This window comes from Anas acuta, chromosome 1 (assembly GCF_963932015.1).
Source record: "Anas acuta chromosome 1, bAnaAcu1.1, whole genome shotgun sequence".
Classification (NCBI taxonomy): Eukaryota; Metazoa; Chordata; class Aves; order Anseriformes; family Anatidae; genus Anas; species Anas acuta.
Window position 1 is genome coordinate 137,284,037 of NC_088979.1, and position 27,096 is coordinate 137,311,132.

At 36.2% G+C, this 27,096-nt stretch overlaps 1 protein-coding gene across 2 annotated transcripts in view; it reads right to left on the minus strand.

Annotated features, from left to right (window-relative positions):
• Positions 1-453: 453 nt before the first annotated feature.
• AEBP2 (AE binding protein 2) overlaps positions 454-27,096 on the minus strand; it is a 56,644-nt gene continuing 30,001 nt past the window's right edge. Inside the window, exons 4-9 of one of the 2 annotated variants that reach the window (XM_068659340.1) lie at positions 25,791-25,977; positions 14,152-14,276; positions 7,965-8,032; positions 4,170-4,283; positions 3,845-3,911; positions 454-2,560 (exon numbers count right to left, since the gene is read on the minus strand). In XM_068659340.1, the coding sequence (XP_068515441.1) occupies positions 3,857-3,911; positions 4,170-4,283; positions 7,965-8,032; positions 14,152-14,276; positions 25,791-25,977 (549 nt within the window). In that variant the 3' untranslated portion in view covers positions 454-2,560; positions 3,845-3,856. The remainder of the gene's footprint in view (positions 2,561-3,844; positions 3,912-4,169; positions 4,284-7,964; positions 8,033-14,151; positions 14,277-25,790; positions 25,978-27,096) is intronic. The other variant, XM_068659350.1, reaches the window with a different exon arrangement.

Here is a 27,096-nt window from a genome sequence, read left to right on the forward strand (position 1 = left end):
TCTGTCTGGTACTCTATCAAAGCTCGAATTCAGAGGCAAAGCAAAAAAGCAGAAAGGTCTGAAGCAAAAGCAGACTTCTAGAGAAAAGCAACTGCCAGTTGAAACAAAACACCATCAAGTACATACATAATTTGTACAATATAAATTTTTAAACATGTTTAAAATGGTTTTATTAATTCACTTGGATGAATTCAAGTTAAAATTGCCAGAAATCCACTTACCTTTTGATTACTATGACAAGGTTAATTAATCCCAGCATATCTATTTGTTCCCAGGTGTTTCGATTTTAAACCTTTAAATTTTTTTCCCTCCAAGAGAGAAGTTGTATTATGAAAACATCAGATAAGTATTTAAATATGTAAGTGTGTTTCACCACTTAGGGGCAAAATAAGAGACAGTGACATGCTTACATTTACCTTTGAAAACTTAATTGAAATCTTACAATTTTGAAGCTAGTGAGGTTTGTTTGCTTTGTTTTATTAGAAAAAATACTCAGGCAAGGTCTACAATCATCTGTCAATTATAAATGACTTACAAGAAACTCATGAAGCAATAAAATTAAAAAAATACAAATACAAACTATATCTGAAACACTTCTATTTGGCAATTTTATAACAAATTCATAAAAGAAACGAAGATTGCGGATTACTTTATAGGTACAGAAAAAGCAGTAGGTGAAGTGCTCAAGCAAAAAAAAATAAAATAAAATAAAAACAAAACACTGCATTTTTTTTCCAAAAATAAAGTCACATCACTACAGATTTTATGAATAATACCCTTATTAAACAACCATTCCAGAACATCTTATATTAGTGGTGCTTTTAATCTGCACTTTATTTTGCTTGATAAGACTTTTTCATGTATATAAGTAACATTTTTAACCCACTGGTGCTAAGCAAGACTCTCGTGTCAGTACCAATGCGGAACGCATTTGTATTATATTAGGATATGCTCACTTTTGCAACCAAAGGGTTACTTCTAACTTTTATTCTATTTAATAAAAATTTAGTGTAAAAACTGCTGGTTATTAGTTTCACTGTAGTAAATTCCTCCCCAATAAGGAGGACTAACTCTGCAGTTTGACTGCATATATCCATACAAATTTTACATATTAGTTCCTTCCAATAGCAAGGAAAAAACTAACTTCTTGTTCACTATTAGAAAGGAGCGCCATGAATTAATTATGGGTACTATTCATCCCTCTAAGATTTCTGGGAAGGATGTTCAATGCATTTTTGTTCTTACAACAGATATTAACAGTAGTATATAGTCCCTTAGGTATGTAAAAGAAGGTTTTTTTTTTTATTGTTAAGGAAGGTGCTTTTTTAAACAATTCTTCTGGCAGCACTAGTGAATTACAATATCCTTCAATATTATTTCTACCATAATATATACATTTTAACTTTCATGCCTCTAGAAAAACATCTACAGTACATTTCATAATATAAAAATATATTACAAATCTGCTGAAATATTTACAAGCAATGTCCTATTATCTATATGCAACATTTTTGTCTCCATACAAAGACTAACAGGTTAGACACATCTCTATTTGTCAGTTAAAAAAATCCATGGCTTCTTGCTTATTAAGCAAGAAAATGATTTTATTTTCCTTTTCAAAGCCAACTTTGGTGCATAAAGGATTGATTTTCTAGATTATTTTTTTTTTAAAAATACCATTTTCTTTACATCTAGAAAAAATTAGGCCAAATAAAAAAGTATACTTTACAAGTGAATGGGGGTTCTACAGGGACAAAAAAAAAAAAAGTAAAATAAAACACCAGTAACACTAACTGCTAAGTAGAGGTTTTTCAAAAACCGTCCATTGATACAGATCACATAAGAGAAGATCTCATTAACATACTATACTACTCCTGAAAAGGGGATCAGACATACTGCAACACTCTTAACATCTTTAAACCATACTATGTGTATTTGTAGTTGATTGGAAAAGACAAGCATTCCATCAACATTTTTTTTTTAAACATTATAATTAAACATATCTTATGGATCTGAGAAAGGACACGAGGTTACAAATGACAAATGATTACTATCCACCATACTGAAAGGGTAACAGGATAATCCCTTGCTAGCTGTTTTATTGTCTGGCATATCATATTTTGTTAATATTGACAAGAAGCCTAATAGCTTGTTAACAGTTCTCCTGGGAATTGTGAGTAAATGATGATGGTTACTTATTCTTTTCATCAAATATAAACTACTGTATTCACTAATGAAAAAAGCAGCTTAAGGAAGCAAGCATGCAAAGCCTTTTAGTTGTTCCACTAAGTTGCCAGAAGAGTGTTTGCTCAGTCTCCCACTGTACCATTCCATGAAAATGTGGATATACAGTAATATATTAATATATTCCACGGAAGCATCAACTTCATTCACAGAATGTTTACACTAAGCATAAATATTTATCTAAAAAAAAAAAGAAAAAAGGATGGGATTTGACTAATGTGCAACTTTATTTCTAAATCCATTGTCAGTGACTAAGACTGCAGGTGTCCCCACTTGCTTGTTTTTTTACCTCTTCAACCTCTTCTGGGGCATTGTTCTGGAAAAGAAGATAGGACAACTTTTACAAAAAGACCCTGAGTTGTAAATCCAAGTCTGCTTGAGTGTATTATGAAATCATGACTATATACAATCTATTTTCATTTATTTTGATTATAACTAAAAGCCATTCTATATGATCCTGAATTAGCATATATTTCAGGTGATGATTGCAAACTTTCTACTAGTATCAGCATTTTATCATGACATTAATAACTGTGATTGAATTCTCCTAGCCACTTTTTCCTCTGTGAAAAATTTTGGCCTTCAGTTTCATAGCTTTGATCTCCCCCAGTCAGTCCCAAAGCTCTTTTTAATCACATACTGATCTATACTGATAAAAAATCTAGTAAAAGATTATGTGTAGGGACGTTAATTTTATTCAGAAGAGGGAGAAAAGGTTGTTCATTTTTCCCAATGGACTTCATCCCAAAGATCATTTTTATTTTTAAAGGTTATTTTTTTTCTTTTCAAATCAAACCAATATATCAAGTTCTACAACGGTAATCAATATAAAGGCGATTAACACCTAGATTAGGTTATAAAACAGTCACTGTGTTAAGTGGTTTTATAATACACAATCCAATTTCCTCGTAACGTTTGTATGATTTACGATTAACAATAATAATTCATACACTAAAGTAAGTATTTTAAATACTTACATTTTAAAAGATAGCACGCATGATGATTTATTTTCATATTGTAAACCAAGCTTTCATTAATTTGATTAGTGAAATACACTGAATATTAAAGGTGAACTGAAAGGCTTATTGCATATCAAAACCTCAGATTAGCATTCTAGGTACTCCTTTAGACACTAGTTCATTGGATGTTAACAAACATAGAAACAATGAACTTTGGTTGAGGCTTTTTTGTTCCTCCCTCCCCAGCCATTTTCATGCATTTTTAAATAAGCCTATAAACACATATCTTTGCATCTTCAAAAACTTAAGAGTAAATTAAGCATTTCAGATTACCTTTAAAAACTGTACACACATACAACTGTGGGTACTGACAATTATGTGAACACATTAATACAGAGGGGGGAAAATCAGGAAATTATTAGAAACAAGGTGGATTAGAAGCCAATCAAGTCCTAAAAACACAAATGTGAATGTAGCTTAAAGACAAGTGATATGTACTGTCCCCCTCCAAAGACTTTTGTATTAAAAAAATAACAGTACTTGTACACAAGTACAGATTTCAAGGTAATACTGCATGTATTACAGCTGAGTATAAATTATGTAAAGATAATTTTGGACTTTAAAAAAATTGGTATACAAACCAGTATGTGATCTTAACAGAAGTGATCTTTCAGGATTCCACTGTATGTACCTCCTTTACTAGAATTTCTGTACACCAAGCACAAAAAAGTAAAATACACTTGGTAAATACACACATTCCCCGTTTCTCAGTAACTAGAGTTCAGTTCAAGAAGTTAATTCTGAAACAACATAAGACCTCAGAACTTAACTACTGGACGCTGACAGGATTAAGGCTCCCTGTTCTGGTGTATAATACATTAACAATCCTGATTTCCCAACGTCAAAAAGTTAAGCGAGGCTTAAGACTATACTTAAGTAAAGAAAATTTCAAAATTAGGACATTACCTGTATATGTTTGGGTCCAGAAGCAAGGCAGTATCTTTTGGTAGTTTTGATAAATGAACTACTTTAGTTTTTAACTGATGTCGCTCACTTTCATTTACCCACACATCAGGCAGACTATGAATAAATAAATAAAATAAAAATATTCAAAAAAGATCAATTGTTTTTCTTACCATAAAATTATGCGGTAAACTAGTACATACGAAGTTTCTAAATGTAATCACCACATTTCACTGGATAAAAAACACCTTCACTGGAGCGAGGAAGAGACAGCCAATCTTTACACATTATACCTCAAAGTCTTTCAAATTCTCAGCATGATAAAGATGCTAAACGGAATTCAGATTAATCCAGAAGAATATTAAAACAAACATACACAATGGTAACAGTATTGCAGTAAAACTACAACCTTCATTTTAATGGTTTAATTTGAAAATGGTATCAGGAACTAAACAGATCTTTCATACCTAGTAAAATAAAGTGTTTTCAAATGATCTGATGCTGTCAAAGAATAGAAAAGGAAAGGAAAGGCAAGAACTTCAGCTACTGAATTTCAGGTCACACTATCTTGCTTCCTCCAAGGTCAAAGCTTTCAGTGTAAAAATGCTCCTACTTAGCTGATGTTAATTTTTCAATTCTCTTCTGAGGAAATTCAGGCAATCATCGTAAAGTATTTTGGCTATGTAACAGTTTTTATTGTGAGACAAAATAAAACTTGGTCTTTACACATTAAAGGAAAGGTCTTTACACATTGCCTCAGTGGCACTTGCAATGAAACCACTGGAAGAAGGCTGGAGGTTAACTCACCCATTGATCTACAGTTTGTTCTTTACATCTTTGAAACCAAACCTGTCTGCTTCTGAGCTGTTTATTGCATTACGGCTTCTTTTATGGAAAGCAAATTAAGTTTTTAAGGCCCTACTGAGGTTGTCAGGTTGTTAAGAGAGACACAGGGCTTACGGAGATCATGAGTGCCTTATAAAAAAAATTCCCATCTCTAAAATAAAAATAAAAACAAATGAGTATTTTTCCTTTATTTTTATTACCCACGGGCAAAAAAAAAACATTTCAGGCTGGGGAAAAAAGGTTGTAATTAAGAACCTTAATATTCTGAAACAAGTTTCAACTTGAGAACAACAACATCTAAAACTATCTAAACAGTTTTTGTGTGTGTGTGTTTTTGTTTGTTTGTTTTTTTGTCCAACCAAATATAAATGCAGTTTTACAGACTTCTGGAAATTGTCTTTTTTAGCACTGAAAGTTAATTGCAATTCAACTTCAATTTTTTGGTTAAAAGAACTTCTATCACAGAAGGAAAAAGAGTTTTTCCTGTGATACTATTTTCCCCTTTCAAATGAAGGTGGAAAAAAAAAAAAAAAAACAGGATGCAATGTCTCTATTCAGATTTAATATGGCTCAGATAAGATAAAAAAAACATTATAAAACTTTTTATAAAAAGTGGATATCAACTTTTTATAAAAAGAAACATTAGGAAAACAATTTAATTAGAAACTGTATGCTGAAGATACAAAATGATTAAAAAAAAAAAAAAAAGAAGTAAAGCTTTTCACACAGAATCATAGAATCATTCAGGCTGAAAAAGACCTCTAAGATCCAACCTAGTACTCAAGTCCACCACTAAACCATGCTACTAAATTCTACATCTACCAGTTTCTGGAAGACCTCCAGGCATGATGACTCAACCACTTCCCCAAGCAGCCTATTCCAAAGCTGTAAAACCATTTCAGAAAAGAAATTTCTCCTAATATCTGACCTGAACATCTGGTGCAACTTGAGGCCATTTCACCTTGTTTTATCTGTTGGTGCTTGGAAGAAAAGCCCAATCCCCACCTTGCTAAAGATCATTGGAAATATAAACACTGAAACTCAGTAAAATAAGTACTGCCCCCCCAAAAAAAAATTTGAAAAGGGAAAAAAAATCAGGATAAATCCTTGATCCAAAAGTGATAAAGTGATCCAAGTGATAAAGGAGTAAAATAGGAAATTGGTTAAGACCATTTACTTCTCCGGAAAAAATATTTAATGTACAGAAAACCTTGAGCAATTTAACAGTTTCAAAATGACTCACATATGAAAAGGTGAAATCATTATTGCTGGCTCCATCTGCAAGGCTGATGAACAGATCAGCACGATGGAAAATAATGATCATGAACGTATTCAACTTTCTAAAGCGTGAGTACATTCCTTTCGTAAGACAAATGGATGACATACATACAGTATTACCAAGCTGACCTAAAAGGCAGCAAAGAATGACATTTTTTACTACAATATTTCAGTTATTCTTTCCCAAGTTTAACTGAAACTTGTAGTCTGTAAGTGCTGTAGAGAGATGAAAAATCCACAGTTTAAAATTGCAACAAAATGCCAAACAGGGCTGCAGGTAACTTAACAGCAACCCTATTCTTCTAGGGATTAAAGTTATAATTGAATCGCATTGCTGAGTTCACACGACTGCACATGACTGATTTGGGACACTAGAAAACTGAGTAATTTAAACCACTTCAGCAAAGCAAAAGATAGAGTTTATTACACTAAGGCTCTGCATCACCTTCCCACTCAATCACTTAAAAGGCAGCACTGAATCTAACAAGATTCCTTTGTTCTAAATTCTAATTGCAAAAACTAAGACTATTTCATCTGAAACTTAGAAATCCTTATCTAATGAGTCCTACCAAGTTAGAGATATTTTCCTGGTAAGAACAACTTTACTTTTAAGAATGAACCTCTAAACCTGCGCATCCCACCTAATTATGCAGCTATTATCTTAATGCAATCTTAGTATCTCAGTAACTTTACCTGTGTGCAGACATGTGGACCCAATAATAAACTATTATAATTATACTTACCTTTAAAAGAAAAAGTAAGTAATTATCTTTAAAATTGTGGAAAACATGGATCATGCAACACTTGCTAGAACTACTTCTCATACTGCCTCTCCTAAAACTACTCTGCCTACTGCTCTCCTAGAGCATAGTGGAAAGCAAGTATTTGTTCTATTGTTCCATATAGTAAAGATCATAATATTTACATATAAATTCTTTCCTTTGGAAAAGGAAAGTAGATCTCGGCTATTTCAATGAAGTCGAAAAATTATTTTTTGTAAAGTCTTTCAGTTACTACTCCATATATCCCAAGACTATCTGAGGGCAACACTCATGTTCTGTATTAAGAGGCAACTTACTTGGAAAAGGGCAGAACGTGGATAAAAACAAGAGAAAAAGCAAACAAACATGGTGGAAAGGAAACTCCAAACTTCAGTGGGAAAACCCAAGGAAGCAGTAATATGAGATGGACGCTCTGAATGACCAACTGCGGTTATTTCACTGTTATATTGTAGCACCTATGCAAAGATTCTTGTAGTTCTACCATTAAACCGATAATTAGAAATTTTTCAGTGCCTAAAAATATTTGATGATCATGACAAATCAATGGGCAAAAAAGCTGTCTCAGTGATAAACTTTCCAATGTATGTATGTGGCTGGCAAAACCAATCTGAATTCCCCCATTCAATAATTAGAAGATTTTGTTATTTATACCCATAGTGGCAAATGCATTAAAAAAATACAGCTTAAAGTTTACGTGAACTGGTATCAGAATCTAAAGATTTGGTAGCTAAACTTAAGTCAATTAGAAGTACAACACAGTTGCTTATTTTTTAAACTTCCAAATTACTTAAAACGAACAAACAAAAAAACATGAAGTACATAAAAAAGGCATAACAATTTAGTAACAGTTCATTTACCCCACCGTCAATCATATCACTAACAATATACTTACATGTCCTCTGGTGTCCAATGAAGCAAGAGTTTTATTTTTCCAGAATCTTCTTTTCTTTTAGCTATTACCTGATAATAGTTACATAAATCATAATTAAAATCAAATCCACTTTTTCTTGCTCAAATTAAGTATTCATGTTCAACTGGCATTCAGAAAATGCAAACTGTTTTACTTCTTAACAGCTTTATTAATTCTATACATAGGTAGAATGTACATGTCACTATTAAAGCAGTTCTTAGCATGGTTTGGCGTTTTCATTAAAATTTTGGTTTAGTATTTGCTTACTAAGTGGTGCTTTAAAGAAAAACATGCATACACAGTCATCTTTAAAAGGGTTCAAAGCTTCTGGAGTAGCAGCCTAAAAATTGAGGCGTACACGTTCTTAGATGAGGTTCACAAATGCCCTTTATGAATACATTCATGTTGTTTCACAAAATATCTACAGAGAATCAGAAATTAATGCAGCTTATATTTTAATTCTAGTATGACATAAGGAAATATTCTCTCATAAATGCTTTGACATCTGGAAACCATCGTATGTATAACTTCCTAGGTAACCTTTATTCATTCCCTTTCAACATCTAAGCCAAGCACTGAATGAAGCAAAGGCTCCTTGGAAGAATTCACAGGCTCACAGAAATTGTCTAACGCATACATAACAGGGACCTTAATACTGTAGAGTGTATGTTACTACTACTATTATATGAATGATGAGTACAAATGACATCTCAAAGACCTGTTGACAATCCACAATATTTAAGCAGAACATACACATTCCCCTGGTAAAGTTCCAGCTAAGAAATTACAACTCCTTTCTTACAGTTTCTTATACTAGCTCACAGTAGAGAAGCATATAAAATGCTCTCACAGAGAACAATGTTTTCAGGGGTATGACCCTGAAGCTTAACACCAATCTTTAGTCAAAATTTAATGTTAGAAATATACAAAGTATTAAAAAATGAATCTGTTCACTCAGGTGTAAATATACTCATCAAAAAACGTCATTTGAAAGATAAACCCAAAATGTTATGGTATTCAGGAAAACAAGAAAAAGACACTTTTCTTCCACAAAAAGCTTCCACTTCTACTGTTCTGCCCCTGGCTCCTCCTTTCCAACATGTCACTATACTCCATACAGTTTAGGCACACAGATTTTCTGATTTGCTTCAAACATCGGTCCTACTTTTTGCTCTGCTAGGCACATTTATTAAATCTTTCAAAGTTTCTACATACAAACACTGCAGATAACCTCAAAAAAGAAAAAAAAGTCATTATAGAGTTTTTAAAGCATAGAAATGCGGCAGGACGGCAAATGTTCTTCATGAAAAAAAATCTTAACAAAAATGTAGCATATGGAACATAAAGTACTGAAGTCCATAAACTGCATCAACCAAAGTAATTCTCCACAACTGAGTATCATGGTAAATTAAACTTAGTCTCTTGTGGTAAGTTAAAGGTAGTCATGACATTTTAAGGAATTCACAAATTTGTTTCCAGCTGTATTGTTACAACTATGCAGCAATCTTCTCAACAAAAATAAAGCCCAGAGAGAAGTACCCATGGATTTAACAGCAAGATTATTAATACAGATACATTTGAGGTATCTGAAGGTATAAATATACTAGCAGATATGAACTGAGAGAAGTGTTGAGGCACTGAGTTACGTGAATTCAGAAGAGTCCCTGACAAGGGACTCTTTATTAGGGAGTACAGTAACAGGGCATGGAGTAATGGCTTTAAACTAAAAGAGGGTAGGTTTAGATTAGATACAAGGAAGAAATTCTTCACTCAAAGCGTGGTGAGGCACTGTCACAAGTTGCCCAGAGAAGCTTTGGATGCCCCATTCTTGAAAGTGTTCAAGGCCAGGTTGGATGGGGCTTTGAGCAAGCTGGGCTAGTGGGAGGTCTCCCTGCCCATGGCAGGGGGGTTGGAATTAGCTAATCTTTCAATTCCCAACTCAAACCATGCTACGAGCCTGTAATAATAGGATACAGTAGATAAATGTTAGTAAAAATCATTTTTCCAGTAATCTTTGCCAATTAGACAAAATTTAATCAACTTTTCCATTAAAAAATATTATCAGGTTCTTATATTTAGCTATTTGGACTATTGCTACCATTTTTCCTCACAAGTCTCAAGCCATATCCGTAACTCGATACATCGTTTTGCTAAGTTTGGAACGGGGATGAAAACCCTGACCTCTTTTTTTGACATAAAGATTTAGAGAGCAGTTCTCCAGTCCCTTCCAACTTTAAGTTTTAGCCTTCGCCCAGAACTCAGATTCATATTCTGCAAACTGAGTTTCTTTGCTGTAGATTGGAGCACCTGAGCCTGGAATCAAATAATAACATTATAGCTCACTTTACAGGGCAAACAAAGCTCACCAGCTTTTCCATTCAAAACCATACATTTTTCTGTACTGTCAAGTTCATTTTCATATTAACTTTCAGGTTTTAAGGAGACGCAGATGTTCTCTCATGTAATACAAGCATCATGGATATCACATTAAAAAGTTCACAGGTGACTTTGTGAAATATTATTTGGACATAGTAAACCAGCGATATCCCAGTCAGAGAGAAGAAATATTCTCCACAAACCACTCTTCATCCTATGTAAAACTTTAAGAATATGAGCCAGGAAACCAACCAGAATAAACAAGCCCCACATATATATTATACCTAAGTACTAATTAAAGCTGGGATTGCTGCATCTACTGGGATTTACAGTGTAACACATGGTGATTCCAGAACCTCACAGAGAACCTGTGCAAACCACCCAGGATCTGCACTCATCTATGTTCTCCAACACCAAGAACAACAAATAGTATGGATAAACTGATAGCTCTGACATTAACAATTTCTCATTTTCAGAAAGAAACAGTACAAAACTCAGGAAACTCAGGACTCTTCAGTACTGCCATCACCAGACTGAAAAAAAGAGATGTTTGTAAAAACTTACTCTCTGCATTCTCCCTCCCACCCCCCCCCCCCCCCCCCCCCCCAAAAAAAAGGCCTAAAAGGGACTGAAGTAACAACATTACACACAAAGAAGCTTAATGTGAGGGAAAAGTAACTTTTAACTGTAGGGAATTAAAAAAATTGTAGTTTTTCAGAACAAAAGAGCTAATCATACACAACACAAACTATGACAATTAGAGCTAGAGATACTTTCACAGACACACTTGCATCCAATGTGAATTTTGCAGACTGTTTCTCCCTATTATCAGATTATCTTATCCTTGCTAAATACTCTGGTGTTGTTTAATATTAAAGTAGTATGTTTGCTGTTAGGAGACAATAGAAATATTTATATAGAACTATCATTGCTTCTTCCACAATGTATTTTGAAATCGTCAAGTTTAAAGTTGTGTTTGTTTTTTAAGATATGAAATATACTGCTTTAACTATAATTAGTGTAATGAGAATTTTACCATTTCCTAGGCAGGCTAGAGTCAGAAATGCAGTTATGATGTAGACAAAAATGGCCAACTGAAGAAAAGAATCACAATTTTGACAAAAATAATTACTGTTGCAATCAGGTCTGTGAAAGTTACAAGTGAAATGGAAGATACCTAGCTTGTCTGCAGTAACTGGTTTTCTTGCTCTGAAGTTTTTTACGAAGTTCTCTACAAAGTAGTAATTTCAACTCCACTGAAGTTTTACATTAAAAAACATAGTTCATCCAGTAGATGCACAATACAGTTTTATTTGATATATTACTGTATTATCTAAATTTCATGCACTGTCCCTGGAAGGAAAAGAAATTTTATTTTGAATTTATCTCTATAGAGGAAACCTGCAAAGTTGTTTCAAATGAGAAGTGGAGTTCTGCTGACCTCTTCTGGAAAAAGAAACAAATTTCACCCTCTTGCATCTTTATTCATTCTCTGTGTTTCAAAATGTTAAGATGTCAGAACGAATGTAAATAAAATCAATGCATGTGATTACTGAACTAAAATCTCTGAAAGTATTTTAGAGAATTAATCCTATCCATAAAAAAAAAAAAGACGGAGTAACCTATAAGGTACATTCTTTAGCAGGTTTATACCTGCTCTTCAGGTTAAATGGAAATGGCTTGACGTTTTCCACATGACAGTGCAGAGAATCAATATAGTAAGAATTTGATACCAATAAAAAAGCTCATCATAAAAATAAAATCAGAATGAAGTCATAGGTGAACTGTAGATAGCAAAAACATGTCTGCAAAACACTTTTATGACTGTTTTACAATTCTCCATGTCTATAAAGAATGGGTTCAAAAAAAAGTTGATTTATGTACAGTGACTGCATAGAAATTGTTTACATTAGAAAATTTTCAGTATATCCATCTTGTAAAATACCGCATTATGCTGACATACTTATGCTGCATTAAAAAAATAAACTTACACCAATTACCTCAGTTTTCAGCGATCTTCACGTTTTTCACCTTTCAAATTAATGCCCCTGCTAACTACATTTTTCTTCATCTAAAGGTAGACCACACAAACCATACGACACTATTTAACCAGTGAGCATTCAAATTTAATCTCCTAATGCTTATAAATTATGCAAAATCTGTTTGCATCTGAGGTTACCTTTAGCTCAGTACAATAATGTACATCCATAAGACTGCTTCTATTTTTTTTTTTTTTTTTTTTAATTTTAAAGCAAATTTTAGACAGTTTCATCTGCAAAGCTGATGTCAGCACAGCTCCACACAAGTGTAGCAGCACCTTAATAGGGTAGCAAAGTGCACTGTATGGCCAGAATCTTAAAGCAGTTCTGCCACTGAAACAAATTCTCCCACAGCTGAGGCGAAAGTAATTTCTAGTCTTCAGATCTAATCAACCCCCTACCATCCTGAGTGGCACAAGCATGGATGAACTAAAAGGGTCTGCACTGCTTCCTCCAAGCTAATTCGAAGCACTTCTAGAGCACATTCTTCCCTCTAATTCCATCTCTTTATGAATTATTACAACAGACAGAAGTGAGCTTCCACAACTGAACAGTCTCTCTGTATAACCTTTCAGATTAAATCAAGCTGTGAATTGAAAGACAATCTGCTTTTCTTGAAGATTTTTAAATTCCGCATTTGCCAGGGAAACTAAAATAAGATCTAAATTCAACAACAACAAAATAAGGCACTTTTAAATCTCCATTTGCAGCTGGTGCTCAATGCACAGGAGTTCAGCAGTAATGTTTTTGGAAAAATGTCTAACACAGTCTACAGAGATCTCTAACAATCATCAGTCTTGTAGAATGGGAGGAAACTAAGTTTCATGCACATAAAATTGTTTATGGAAAGAGAATGACAGTTCAATAGTTTGAATCACTGGTTAAGATTAAGCCATAGCTGAGAAGAGAGCAGTCACAGCATTCCTTCCTTGGACTGCAGTTAATCTTACACTAGTCTGGCAATTTACAAAGACCCTTGTTTTGTCCCATCCTTTAATTGTTTTCTTCTTAAAGAAGAGTCTCTACGTCTTATATGCTATCTCTCTCAATTTAGTAAGAAAACATGAAGTATTAATGTTTCTGAAATTCTTATCCCTCTATCCCAATTCAGAACCTGTTTCCCTATTTTTGAGCTTTTCTAAATGAACACTAATGTCAATCCCATCCACAGGTAGGTGAAATTAACAGAAAAAAAGGATATGGAAATAGTACTGAAGCACATTTCCCCACCTGGTACTTGCCTCCCTGCACTTCACTGACATTTGGGTGGAAGTTTATTAAATAAATAAATAAATAGAAAGATGAAAGGAACAACAATATATTCATATAGTACGACATCTTTTAAACTGAAAAAGAAGTAAACATAAATTTCACATCAACATCTTAAAATATTCAATTATACAATTACTTTTAGAGAACTCCTTGTGATAAATAAGCACTGTGACTCGTGACCATGAAAATGCCATCTGAATTGCATTCTTATTTAGAAGAGTTAACTGTATTTATTTCTGCCAAACAGACTTGCTGTCAGGTATCTCCTGAAGCGTATCAGACAAGAAATGTTGCAAACTATTCAATTTGTGACATAGAACTACTCCTAACACCACTTTTAAAAACTTAATTTACTAAAAGAAATGGGAAAATCAACATTGTAAAATACAAACTATTACTTAAAAGTCTGCATTACTAAGAGGAACACACCATTAGATTTTTCAGAGACACAGGTAACAAACAATGCATAATTTAATACTTACAGTACTATGAAATACAACACTGTGGCCTTTTCCTAAACTTTCTATATGTGCTGAGAGGTTAAAGCAGATGGCTCGATGTCTTATAGCATCCAGTGTTTGTGCATCAAAGAAGTCATGAGGTCTTGCTAGAAATAAAAGAAAGATCCTTAGTGATGAACACATTGAAAGCATTCTAGCACATTCTAAGTAAATCTGAATTGTCATTAGTAAACCATTTATCATTATAAAAATAGGATTATCTTGTCAAAGAGTTGTAAACATTAATTTAATGAAGACTATGTACTGACTCCAAATGTGGAGTGGTGATCCATTCAAGTCTGATCAAACTATATTCCCTTTAGATGAAATAGCTGTTTTGACAAACTGAATTACACTTGTTCAGTTTTGAAACTTCAAGTGAATTTTATTCATTTTTACCTTTCAGAATTACAAATTCATTTTTTTATTGAGTACTTCTGGGATCATCCATTGCTACCATCTGTTAAAGAAGTCTCCGTACAAAGAAACTAAAGCCAGAACTTGTATTTTAATGCAAGAACAGCCTGGTAAGGTTCCAATAAACATTACAACCTAACCAGCCAAATCACCCTTAAAGCATCATCAATAGTTTCAGTATTACTGCTGTAATTTCTTATAAATAGTATTAAAATACTTCAAAACATGATAGCACACTCTACATGTTAAAATCTATACCTTATTTTTGAAATTTGTTAAAAACAATCTACCCTGATGTAATTTATAATTGCATCCAAAACAAAAAAAAAAAACAAAACAAAACAAAAAACAACTAGAGCTACTTCCAGTGAAAACTGGGATGCGGCAAAGAGATCTATCTATACTGACAGTGAAATAAGACTGCTCGGTACTGCTGTGGAACACAAAGCAGAGGATTAAATAAGAATTATTGTTAACATACAGAAAATACAAGCTCATCAAAAAAAGCTTTATTTCTGAAGAGTAATAATAAATAGTCATGTTAAAAAACACTGCTAGACATTTCTATCTAAAAGTTTTCATTTCACACTTTGATTATTAGTAAACATTTCCTATCCAAGAAGCACCTTCTACATCAGAAACCACACTTCAATCTATAAAGAGAAGACTGCAATCAACATCCATCTGATATTTTATGAGTAGTCTATGAACAGCATGCACTAGTAAATAATTTTATAGATAAGAGTTTCCTGAACAGTAAAAAATTACTGAGCTCCAATTTGGAGTGTAAAGGTCTGTTAATTCTACGCTAACAATAATCTAATTCAAAAATAACTGCTACTAAGCATGTACTTGCACATGCTTAGAAATATCTCATTCTAACGTTTTTTTTAAATATATATTACAGTAGCAGAACTATGAGTAGAAGTATTAATGAAAGCATTAAAATTTTTAAGCTGTACGTGAGAGCAATGATTCAGTATACAACATTGAAATTAAAACAAAGAACAGTAGTTAAATTACGTTATCAACTGTATCATCCTATAATCTGCAAAAACAGTGATTTGCTATTCTCTTGTCCTTAATTAAAACAACTCCTTTTCATCAAGATTGTCTGTCCTTTATTTCAAAACAAATTACAAATTCCACTTTCAACTAGTATTTTCTGCACTCCAGGGACTAATTGTTGTTAAGCATTCATTTCTATATTATGTTCTGTCCTTACCATATCTCAGTTGGATAATGCCATTCAGGCAATCATCTCTCTGAAATGTTTTCTCACTGTAAGTGGTCACTTGTCATGTTACAGAAGGTCATTGATGCAACCATTTCTTACATTGAAACTATTAGTCTATCATGTAAAAAGGAGTATGGGACAAATTTTTGGGCATGGACTAAGAGTTTTCTTTCTTAATGCAAAGTTAAAGATGAGTTTGTGGGGAAAAACACAAGCTTGTATATACAAACAGACCAAAGAAAATGGGTTCACATTTTATTATTACTATAAACTATTTGTTACTACTGAGTAGTAACAAATATGATACATGAAATTTCCTGAGTTCAGCATCTTCCAAGAGACATCCTTTCTACTCTTTTCTTCTTACAAAAAAAAAAAAAAAAAAAAAAAAAAGCCTTATCTCCCTTTGATGTGATATTCTAAAGTTCTCTACTGAAGTAATCCAAATGCTGATTTAGGCAGTTTGTTATATCAGATACAAGCAACTGTAATATAGTAAATTATATGACGTAGTATGTTTTGTACAATATAGAGATTCATAGAATCATCTAGATTGGAAAAAACCCTTGAGATAATCAAGTCCAACTATCAACCTGATCTACTGAATCCCATCACTAAACCTAGTGCCATGTCCACACGTCTCAAATACCTCCAGAGATGGTGATCCCACCACTTCCCTGGGCAGCTTGTTCTGATGATTGACTGCCCTCTCTGTGAAGAAATTCTACCTGATGTCCAATCTAAACCTCCAATGGCACAACTTAATACCATCTCCTCGCACCAGAGAAAAGACACCAACACCCTTCTCACTGCAACCTCCTTTCAGGCAGTTGTAGAAAGCCTCCTTCGGACTGAATAACAACCCTAGTTCCCTCAGCTGCTCCTCATAAGTCTTATTTTCTAGTCCCTTTAACAGCTTTGTTGCTCTTCTCCACACACCCTTGAGCAACTCAATGTCATTCTTGTAGTGAGGGGCCCAATACTGAACACAGTACTCAAGGCATAGTCTCACCAGTATAATGGGACAATGGCTTCTGCAGTCCTGCCGGCTACACTATTTCTAATGCAGGCCAGGATCCCATCAGCTTTCTTCATCACCTGGGCACGCTGCCGGCTCATGTTCAGCTGGCTATCAACCACCTTCTCTGCCAAGCAACTTTCCAGTCACTCTTCTCCAAGCTTATAACACTGCATTGGGTTGTTATGACCCAAGTTCAGGACTGGGCAGTTTGTATTGCTAAATGTCTTGTGACTGAACTCAGCCCCCATCGATATAATCTATCCAGACCTCTCTGCAAAGCCGTCCTACCCTCAAGCAGATCGACACTCCCGCCTATCGTGGTACTGTCTGAGAACTTACTGAGGGTGTACAAACTCCTCATGCTGATCATTGGTAAAAACATTAGAACAAAACTGTCCCAAGAACCGAGCCCTGGGGACCAAGCCACTGGTGGCCAGCTGCCAACTGGCTTAACATGATGCACAAGGACTCTCTGAGCCCTGCCTTCCAGCCAGTTCTTCATGCAGCAAACCGCACACCTGTCCAAGCCATGAGCAGCCAGTTTCTCCAGAATACTGTGGGATGATGTCAAACACTTTACTGAAATCCAGGTAAATGACATCCACAACATTTCCTTCATCTCCTAAGCAGGTCATCTTGTCATAGAATGAAATCAGGTCAGTACAGCAGGACCTACCCTTCAGAAACACACGCTGACTGCTTCTGATCATTCCAGTCATCACATATTTGACAATTTGCATAGGATGGTACTCAAGATGATCTGCTCCATAACCAAGGTCAGACTGACAGGCCTGTAATTCCCTGGATCTTCTTTCCCACTCTTCTTGTACATTGGAGTCACATTTGCTAATGTTCAGTTAACAGGGATCTCACTGTTAGTCAGGACTGTTGATAAATTATTTAAAGTGGCTTGGCGATCACTCCTGTCAGCTCCTTCAGTATCCTTGGATGAATCCTGCTCAGCCCCATGGACTTATGAACATTCAAAACATGTTAGAAGGGCACTGAGAGATTCCCATTGGATTATAAGGGATTCATCTTGTTCCCTGTCAGTATTCCAACTCAGAGAGCTACATACACTGAGAACAACTGGCCTTACTAATAAAGACCAAAGCAAAACAAGGCATTAAGTACCTCAGCATTATCCTCATCTTTCATTACTACATTTCCCCTCACATCCAATAAAGGATGGAGATTCTCCTTAATCCTCCTTTTGCTGTTGATGTATTTACAAAAGCATTTTTTATTGCCTTTTACTATGCTAACCAAATAGAGTTCCAGTTGGGCTTTAGCCCTTTTAATTTACTCCCTGCAAAGCTTGACAATGGCTCTGTAGTTCTCCTGAGTTGCCTGCCCCCTTTTCCAAAGCTCCTGAACTCTTTTCTTCACAAACTGCAGAAAAAGCTCTTTGTTCAGCCATGCTATTCCTCTCCCCTACTGGCACATTGGGACAGTCTGCTCCTGTGCCTTTGACCGTCCTCTGGAAACCAGAAGTAACAGTTCTGCTAATCACCTTCCTTACCTCAACAAGGAACAAAAACTATCATTTTGATGATCACTGTGCCCAGGGCAGCCTCCAACCATCACACCACCCATAACTCCTTCCCTGGTCACAAACAACAGGTCAAGTGGGGCACCTGCCCTCATCAACTCACTCACCACCTGTGAGAATGTTATCCACACGCTCCAGCAATCTCCTAGACTGTTTATTCTCTACTGTACTCTATTTCTATCTAACATCTACAAAGCCAAAGTTCTCCATGAGAAATAGGGTTAGCAATCAGGAGACTTCTAGTTGCTTGTATAATTTTTCATCTAGCTCTTCATGCTGGTTGGATGGTCTATTATAGATTCTTACTATAACACCAGCCTTGCTACCTTTCCCCTGACTCACCAAGAGACATTTAACCCTTTCATCACCACCACTCAGCTCCCTGCAGTCAAGGCATTCCCTAACATACAGGGGTACCCCATGTCTTCTCCTTCCCCATCACTCCTGAAGAGCCCCAAACCACCTATCCCAACACTCCAAGCAGGTCAGTCATCCCACCACGTCTTACAGAGGCCAATGATAACATAGCCGTAAGACTTAACTAAAACTTCCAGTTCCCCTTATTTATTTTTTCATGCTGTGTGTTTGTGTAGAGGCACTTAAGCTTGGTCCCTAATGAGACTGTTTCATTTGGTGAAGTGGCTGGAATTTCTCTGTGCTGCTCTTCAGGTGCTCTCCTCCCTGCTAACCTCTAACTCCTCAAAGCAGTACATTGGGTCAATTGAGATTCACCTCCTTGAGCAACCTTAGTTTAAAGTTCTCTTCACCAGTTTGGCAAGCCTGACATGACAGATTTTTCCTCTGCAGTCCCCAGAGCAGTGGAACAGTTCCGCAAGGATACCTCAGGTAATGGGGGAAGTCTCTTCCTCCTGCTGGTCCTTGCTATAACAAACTTCCACTCCTCTGGGGTTTTGGTATCACTCCCTTCTGTGATGTTTCAAGGGGGAGGTTTTTGGCTGTGAGCTCATTGCAGACTATGTATGAAACCACCTACCTCCTCCTCAGCTTTCCTGATTTTGTTAGCCTTCTGACCACCTCCTGCACCTCCTTTTCACCACCTCTCACCAGGTGGCCGAGCTGCAGGAAGTCCTCCACCTGGAGGCATCTTTTGCAAGTGTCTGGCTGGCATAGAACTTTCACTGCAGCAGCCCATATTGTGCTGTGCTCTGCACCTGTAGCTAAAACAGCACTGGTATCACTGGTATTTGTCTATCACTGAGCAGTGCTGGCACAGCACCAAGACCCTCTCCAACACCCCCCCCCCCAAAGCTAGTAGGCCAGGGGTGGGGAAGGGACACCACCATGGTAGCTGACCTAAACCAAACAGAGGGATATCCTATGCCTTATGGTGTCATGCTCAGCAATAAAAGGTGAGGAAGGGGAAGGAGGGTTGGCAGGCTTTCCTTATGAAGACATCTGTCCTCCCAGACAACTGCTATACCTATTGAGGCCCTGCTTCCCAGGACATGGCCAAACATCACTCATTTATGAGAAGCAGAGAATGACTGTTCCCTCCCCCATTCCTCCTTTGCTTCCACTTGGCCTGCTTGCTCTTCCCCATCTCTTCATTTTCCCTTTACATTATCACAGAATCATAGAATGGCTCTGGTTGGAAGGGTCCTTAAAGACCATCTGGTTCCAACCCCCCTGCCATAGGCAGGAATGCTGCCCACTAGATCAGGTTGCTCATGGCCTCATCCAGCCTGGTCCTGCAGGATGCCCCCAACACCTCCAGGGATGGGGCATCCACAACTTCTCTGGGCAACCTGGTCCAGTGCCTCACCACGCTCTGAGTGAAGAACAACTTCTTCCTAACGCCCAATCTAAATGTGCCCTCTTTCAGTTTAAAACCATTCCCCCTTGTCCTATCATTATCTAAATGAGTAAAGAGTCCATCTCCATCCTTTTTATAAGACCCCTTTAAGTATTCACCACAGTACAAAAAGGACATAAAACTGTTGGAGAGTGTCCAGAAGAGGGCAACAAAGATTGTGAAGGGCCTAAAGGGGAAGACGTATGAGGAGCAGCTGAGGTCACTTGGCCTATTCAGCCTGGAGAAGAGGAGGCTGAGGGAAGACCTCATCACGGTCCACAACTTCCTCATGAGGGCTAGTTGAAGGGCAGGCACCGATCTATTCTCTTTAGTCACCAGTGGCAGGACCCGCAGGAATGGTGTCAAGCTGAGGCTGGTGAGGTTTAGGCTAGACATCAAGAAGAGGTTCTTTTCTTCACTGAGGGTTGTCACACACTAAATTAGGCTTCCCAGGGAAGTAGTCACTGCACCAAGCCTGTTGGAGTTTGGACTGTGCACTTAGTCACATGGTCTGAATTTTTGGGTGGACCTGTGTGGTGCCAGGAATTGAACTTGATGATCTTTATGGGTCCCTTCCAACTCAGGATATTCTATAATTCTATTGAAAGGCTGTGATGAGGTCTCCCCGGAGCATTCTCTTTTCCAGGCTGAACAGTCCTAGCTCTTTCAGCCTTTCCTCATAGGAGAGGTGCTGCAGCCCTCCGTGTATCTTTGTACTCTGGACAAGTTCTAACAGGTCCATATCTTTCTTGTACTGGGAGCCCTTATCATTATTATTCTTATCTCAACCCATGAGCTTTTTTCTTTCCATCATACTTTCTTCTCCCACTCTTCTTTTGAGGAGGAGGGAGTGAGACAGTGGCTGTTGTGCAGTTTAGCTGCCCAGCAGGGTAAAACCACCAACAGAGGCAGGTTTGACACTCAAAAGAAAGGTCTAGGTGCTTCCTACAGTCAGAGCTGCCTTCACGCCGCCTTCCCCTTCAGCAGCTGTCTGGGTGGAAGTGGCAGACAATCCTGAGGTATGTGGATAAGACACTCCAGCTCAAAATTCAGCCTTTATCCTAAGACCAGTGCCCACCATTCCCTCTAGGCAACAGTTACTGGAGCTTGCACAGTCATCAAGGAAGGTGTAAAGCTCTTCCCACACATCCTTCCACACAGAATACTGCACAAACTGCCGCACCCTCCACGTCCCTGTCTGGGTGCCCTGGTCATAATGCTTTTGCTCACAAGCCCTTTTTCTGCTCACAGGGCTGCCTTTTCCATGACGGGGGCTGGCCCCCCAAGCCTCATCAGACTCTCTCCCAGGAGCTTGCTAGCTCATAGCAGGCCTGTTACCCTAGGGTTTCCCTGGCTCTAAAACATCTGTCCCCCTACACCCAGCTCCAGAGTAGTGTGTCTCACTATGTGACAAATATATGACAACTATTTTTATGTGAAATACTTATAAATACATATGTGGAGGATAATTCCCAATTTTTGCTTTAAGTTTCATACAGCATTTTTTTCCAGAATTTACCAACAGATAACATTCAGACATAGAAGAAAGTGTACAATTAATAAAATGCACATGAATAGCTTTACTAATTCTTTATTGAGTGTTCAGCCTGTATCTTCTTGCTCCTCTTAAATCTATTCCCTCAAAATTATTTTTGGAGTAAGGCATCTCCCTTCTTTCTTAATACAAATTCCACATACACGGATTATTTAAGTAAAGGAAAAGCTTCTGATAAGTAGCCCATTAAATGAAATGCCAAGTCCTGTGTAACTAACATATTCCCACTGTAAATTCCATAAACAGGAGACTTTCACATCCCACTTATCCTTCTAGTAAACTCATTTGATACAGGTGTTAGCAACTAAAATGCCTTTTTTTTCTACTGGAGAAGCAAGGTAATATTGTAAATAAAATCTCAGGTTCTACAAAATACTTTGAGGTAGCTTAAAAATAGCAATGCTAGGACTTGTTTTAGTGAGAAACTTTCAATATATTTGGCTCTCTACCTATGGGTAAAGAGGGACAATGTGTGGCAATAAGTATGTTTAAAGGTATATAGAAGAGAAAGAAAGCTACTGTGATCCTGAATGATTCTGCAACATCAAAATTTATACAACAAATCAGCTAGTCTTTATATCACTACTTATATAAAAAGCTATAAATGCACGTATGGTAAAACATGCTTTTATCATAAACGCATTCACTTCTAAGCTTAAAAGCACACATTGTTCACAGAGAGGAAGAAAGAAAAGCAAAACAAGTTAAGAAGAACAAGATATTAAGAAAGAAAGAAGTAGCTGCCTGATTTGTCTTTATACTTTAATTTAGAACATGTTCTTGTCACATATAAAGCTACAGTAAAGTGTTTCATATTTTTTAATTATTATTTATGCATTAATGTCTTCCAGAGAGGTTCAAACCTTCAGATATAAAACACAGGTCTATACTTCATTGTTTTGCAGTGTTTAAACCTTTATTTTATACATGAGTGTGCTTCAATTGCAGCATGTATTAGCAATTAATTGTCAATAAATATTTAAGCCATTTGCTTGTTGAAAAAAAAAATCAGTGTGTAATCAGACCATGAGGAGGTAGAAAGAATATGCTAGCAATATTTTTTCAGTAGAAAGTTTGTCTCCTGACATAAAAATAACTAATCAAATGATTATTTGTGAAATATTTAAACATCATTTAATGCATCCTGCATTATGGGAGGGGAGGAGGTACTGCCCTCTACTTTAGGGAAGGGTTGGTTGAAAGGAGGGGAATGGTTTTAAACTAGAAGAGGGGAGGTTCAGATTAGGGGTTAGGAGGAAACTCTTCACTCAGTGGTGAGGCACTGGAACACGCTGCCCAGAGAAGTTGTGGATGACCCCATCCCTGGAGGTGTTCAAGGCCGGACTGGACAACCCCTGTGCAACCCAATCCAGTGGGTGGCATTCCTGTCCATGGCAGGGAGGGGTTTGGAACTAGATGATCTTCAGCATCCATTCCAACCCAAGCCATTCAATGATTTTACCTATTTGTCATAACTTGTAACCCTACTTGCAGATAAAATGGTACAGAAGTTACCTCTCCTTTTGGACACTTTAAATATCTAAATATAGAATCTATGTTCATGGCTTTACATACTCTAGACTGAAAATACTTTATACTCTTGTTCTGTTACTTTGGTCTCTTGCACTCCCCGCTTCTTCTTCTAAACAAAATCTACACAGTTGCACACCTCATTCTTTAACGAAAAGTAAAGCTAAGTTAAGAAACAGTAAGATGAGCAAAGTTATATCAGCCCTTTTTCTAGTTCAGCAAATCAACAATAATTCACGAAAAGTTTTAAAGAAAAGCTGCCAATGCTTAGCATTTTCAGAAAATGTCATCAACTTCGGATATATTTCTGGGTCACATACCCTCTGGAGAAATACATTACAGTAGTCAGTTCCCAACTCGGTTAGCGATGAGTTTTTGCCTGAAGGCAAAACTATACAGCCAGCATCACATTTGTCTCAAGAGGCAAAAAGATAAGAAATTGCTCGAGCAGCTGTCATTTTTCTTCCTGTGCAACACCTGATCAAGACAGCAAACCATTCAAGTTCTACCGCTGAGTAAATATTATTGGAATGCTGAAGACCAATTATATTTCTTTTTGCCATCGATTCATTCAAGAGCTTTCTATTTGCTTCCCCCACCACTCTATGAAGATGACTCTGTGCATATCTGCAGAACAAATTCTGCAGTATATTCCTATTATGACTGAGACATCTTAGCAGATTAATTCAAAGTTTTAACTACGAAGCCCTGATTTGAAACTGGTAAATCAATAATGTTTATCAATTACAAATAAAATGCAAATGTATAATAATACTTCTACATATACTGAGGAAGAAATTGAATTAGGATGCATTAAATCAGTCACCTAAAGAGATCAATATAATTATACAAGCTAAGATGCAACTTGGGAATCTCCTAAAGTGAAATAATCTGAAATGACCAGTCTTAGACATCTGTATTCTGTTTGAATAACAGTCAACAAATCAAGATAGCCTTCTAGGAACCTACATTACTTTAAATAAGTCTCTTCCTTTACACCTAAGATGACCTAAAAGATGCAAAGCAGCCAATTAACTTTATTGATCATCCTTCCCTTCTTGAACCTTCTCATTTACATAGATTGCTAAAGGGAAATATTTTGTAAGACAGAATCTGAGAAGAACAGAAATAGGTAACTTCTTTAAACAGTGAATCAGTGTCAAAACTAGAAGAAATCTTGAGATTTACATATCTGAACAAATATAATTTGCTCATGTATACTTTGAAGATACTCAGGTGTCCCCTATCATCTCACCTCCCCTTTTCTCCTCAAAAAACGAATACAAGCCACCATCATAACTAAAGTTAATAATGGCTGTTCCAGCACTGAACTGCATTTTTGCCACTTAGTACAGAAGGAAAAGACACAGGAATCAACTACGGTGAATTCTAGGAGATACTGTAACTTTCCAGGACAGACTTCTTTTAGTTCAAGGCAGAAGAATGACCACTGTTTCATTAGTTCCCAGTCACTTGTAAAACAGGTAAGGTTTAAAAATAAGAAAAATCAATTTATAGTAATAAACCAATTCATAGTAATCACTTAAGACCACTAGTATATACACCCATCGCTGCAGTATCATTTGAATAGTTGGTAACTGTATTTCTTCACAGAAACAGAAAGATCAATACAGTTTAGTGTTCCACCACAGAAGAGTTCTGGCAAAATGAGACTGCAATTGTTTACCCAGTGAAGTAACACAAGTTCAACGCGCCATCACTAAAATCACACTGCCAGGCTGGAGACACGACAGACAATTGCTTTCTTATGAACATAGTTGCATCTTGTATTGTGCACAGAAATGGAATAGGCACAGTGGTTCATTTAAAAAAAGGAAAAAAAACTATTTTGTCCTTCTCTCCAATCCTGTAGTGTTGTGATGCTCACATCACAGCAGTAAAAAAAATAAAAAAAATCAGTGAAGCTTTTTCTTCAACTACTAGTAGTAGAAAAATATGAATGGATTTTTACATCTCTGTACTCTAAAATGCAATTGTCACAAGTAAGTTTAAAAGTTAGTAACTAATCAATTCAGTACTGAAAAGTTGTAGCCAAAGCAATTACGAGAAAGGTTGTTAACAATTGCCTCTTCTAAAAATTTCTGTACGTAAGAATCTCTGAATAGATTTGAAATAGTTATTAGTCTGACACTAGGACAATGCAGGAATCAAACTGGATCTAAATGGACTAGAAAAATTAGTGGATAAGCAATCATTACAACTGACAGTATCCTGGCTAGAGGAAACAATTCACCTTAAAATTGGTAAGTCACACTTCACAGAACATTGGTTCACATCAAATTAACAAACCTCAACTGTGCAGTGAAAGATTAAGAATACAGCTAGTCAAATATCTTCAATATTAAGCCTCTGTTATGCTCATAAAACTGTCATTACACTAATAAAGTGTGTTGTGGATATAAAAATGTCTAGAAATACTAGACATTTTTAGTCTTACATTTTAGTCAATTACATTGACATTTTAGTCATACTTACGTAATGATCGTCGTCTCTTGTTCTTTAACTTTCTTCTTTTATTCATTCCAGCTTTAGATGGAGATTCCTCTTTGGCCTTTGGCTGACTGGCAACTTTTGAAGAGTTCTGCTGGCTGAAGTGTGTGGGCACATGACGGGCAAGTCCTCCCTGAGATGCAAAGCTGGCATTGCATCCACCAACTACACACTGATGAGGAAAAAAATAAAATGACTGTATCAGTGCACTCTGCACTATCAAACTCATAGATTTTTCAGTTTGCCTTTTCTGGCTCAGCCTCCAACACACTAAAAGATAGACAAACTCTTAAAGACCATGCACTTCTAAAGAGAAACAAAAATAATCTGAAAATTCCATCTGAACTTTGTAACTCATAATTTTTCTGTGGTGTAATCACCTTTTTAAATGCTATATAATATTCTACAATATTGTATAGCATAAAATTAATCTGGAACAATGTTAATCTTGAACAATGCAGTAAAACTCTCTTCACAGAAAAACACATCTGAAGATTTTTCCCTATAGACCAGCATTATCCCCTTGCTTTTCAAAACACTACATAGTTATTCTGTATTTCTCAACAGCTCTACGGTCTTCCCTAGTGGTAGATAACAGCAGTGTTCTCTAATCTCCTTTCTTGCGAGAGATTAGAAGTAAACTTTTCAAATAAAAAAGCATCCCTACCAAAACTGAATTTAACAAAGCTTAACGCTTTCTATAAATGCTATACAAGGTCAGTATCCTTCACTTCTGGCTTGAAGTGACTTCACTACCTTGAAAATCCTACTAACACGACAATATACACACTTATTTTGCAAGGTGCAATTCCTTCAGAAGTATTTAAAAAAGTTCTCACTCAAAGAAAATGGCCTCTTTTTCAAACAGAAAAATAAGACTAGACCCAATAACTAAGCAGAAACACAGAAATCACAAGATACATGCAACTAAACAAGTACTGACTTTTTTTTTTAAGTATTTGGTTTATGTTTAAACATTTATTTTATATAAAAATAATTGTAAATTATATTGTTGGGGTGGAAAGCACAAACTTTTTCTCTTGTGCTCTTAGCTTAGAAGGGTAACAAAAAAATAATTGATATGCATTTCATCTTGGGCTGCAGTGAATTATGTATCCACGACTGATTTTTCTTCTCCTGATTAAACAGTAGTAGGACAAATGAATTCATTATCCAGTAGCAAGGACCCATCACCACTCTAAACCATTGAAAAGCTTTCCTTCTTCCACATCTGTTTTGCTTCCCCCAATCCTTTCTCTTAGCTCTCTTGTTTGTATCTCTTTTCTCTAGC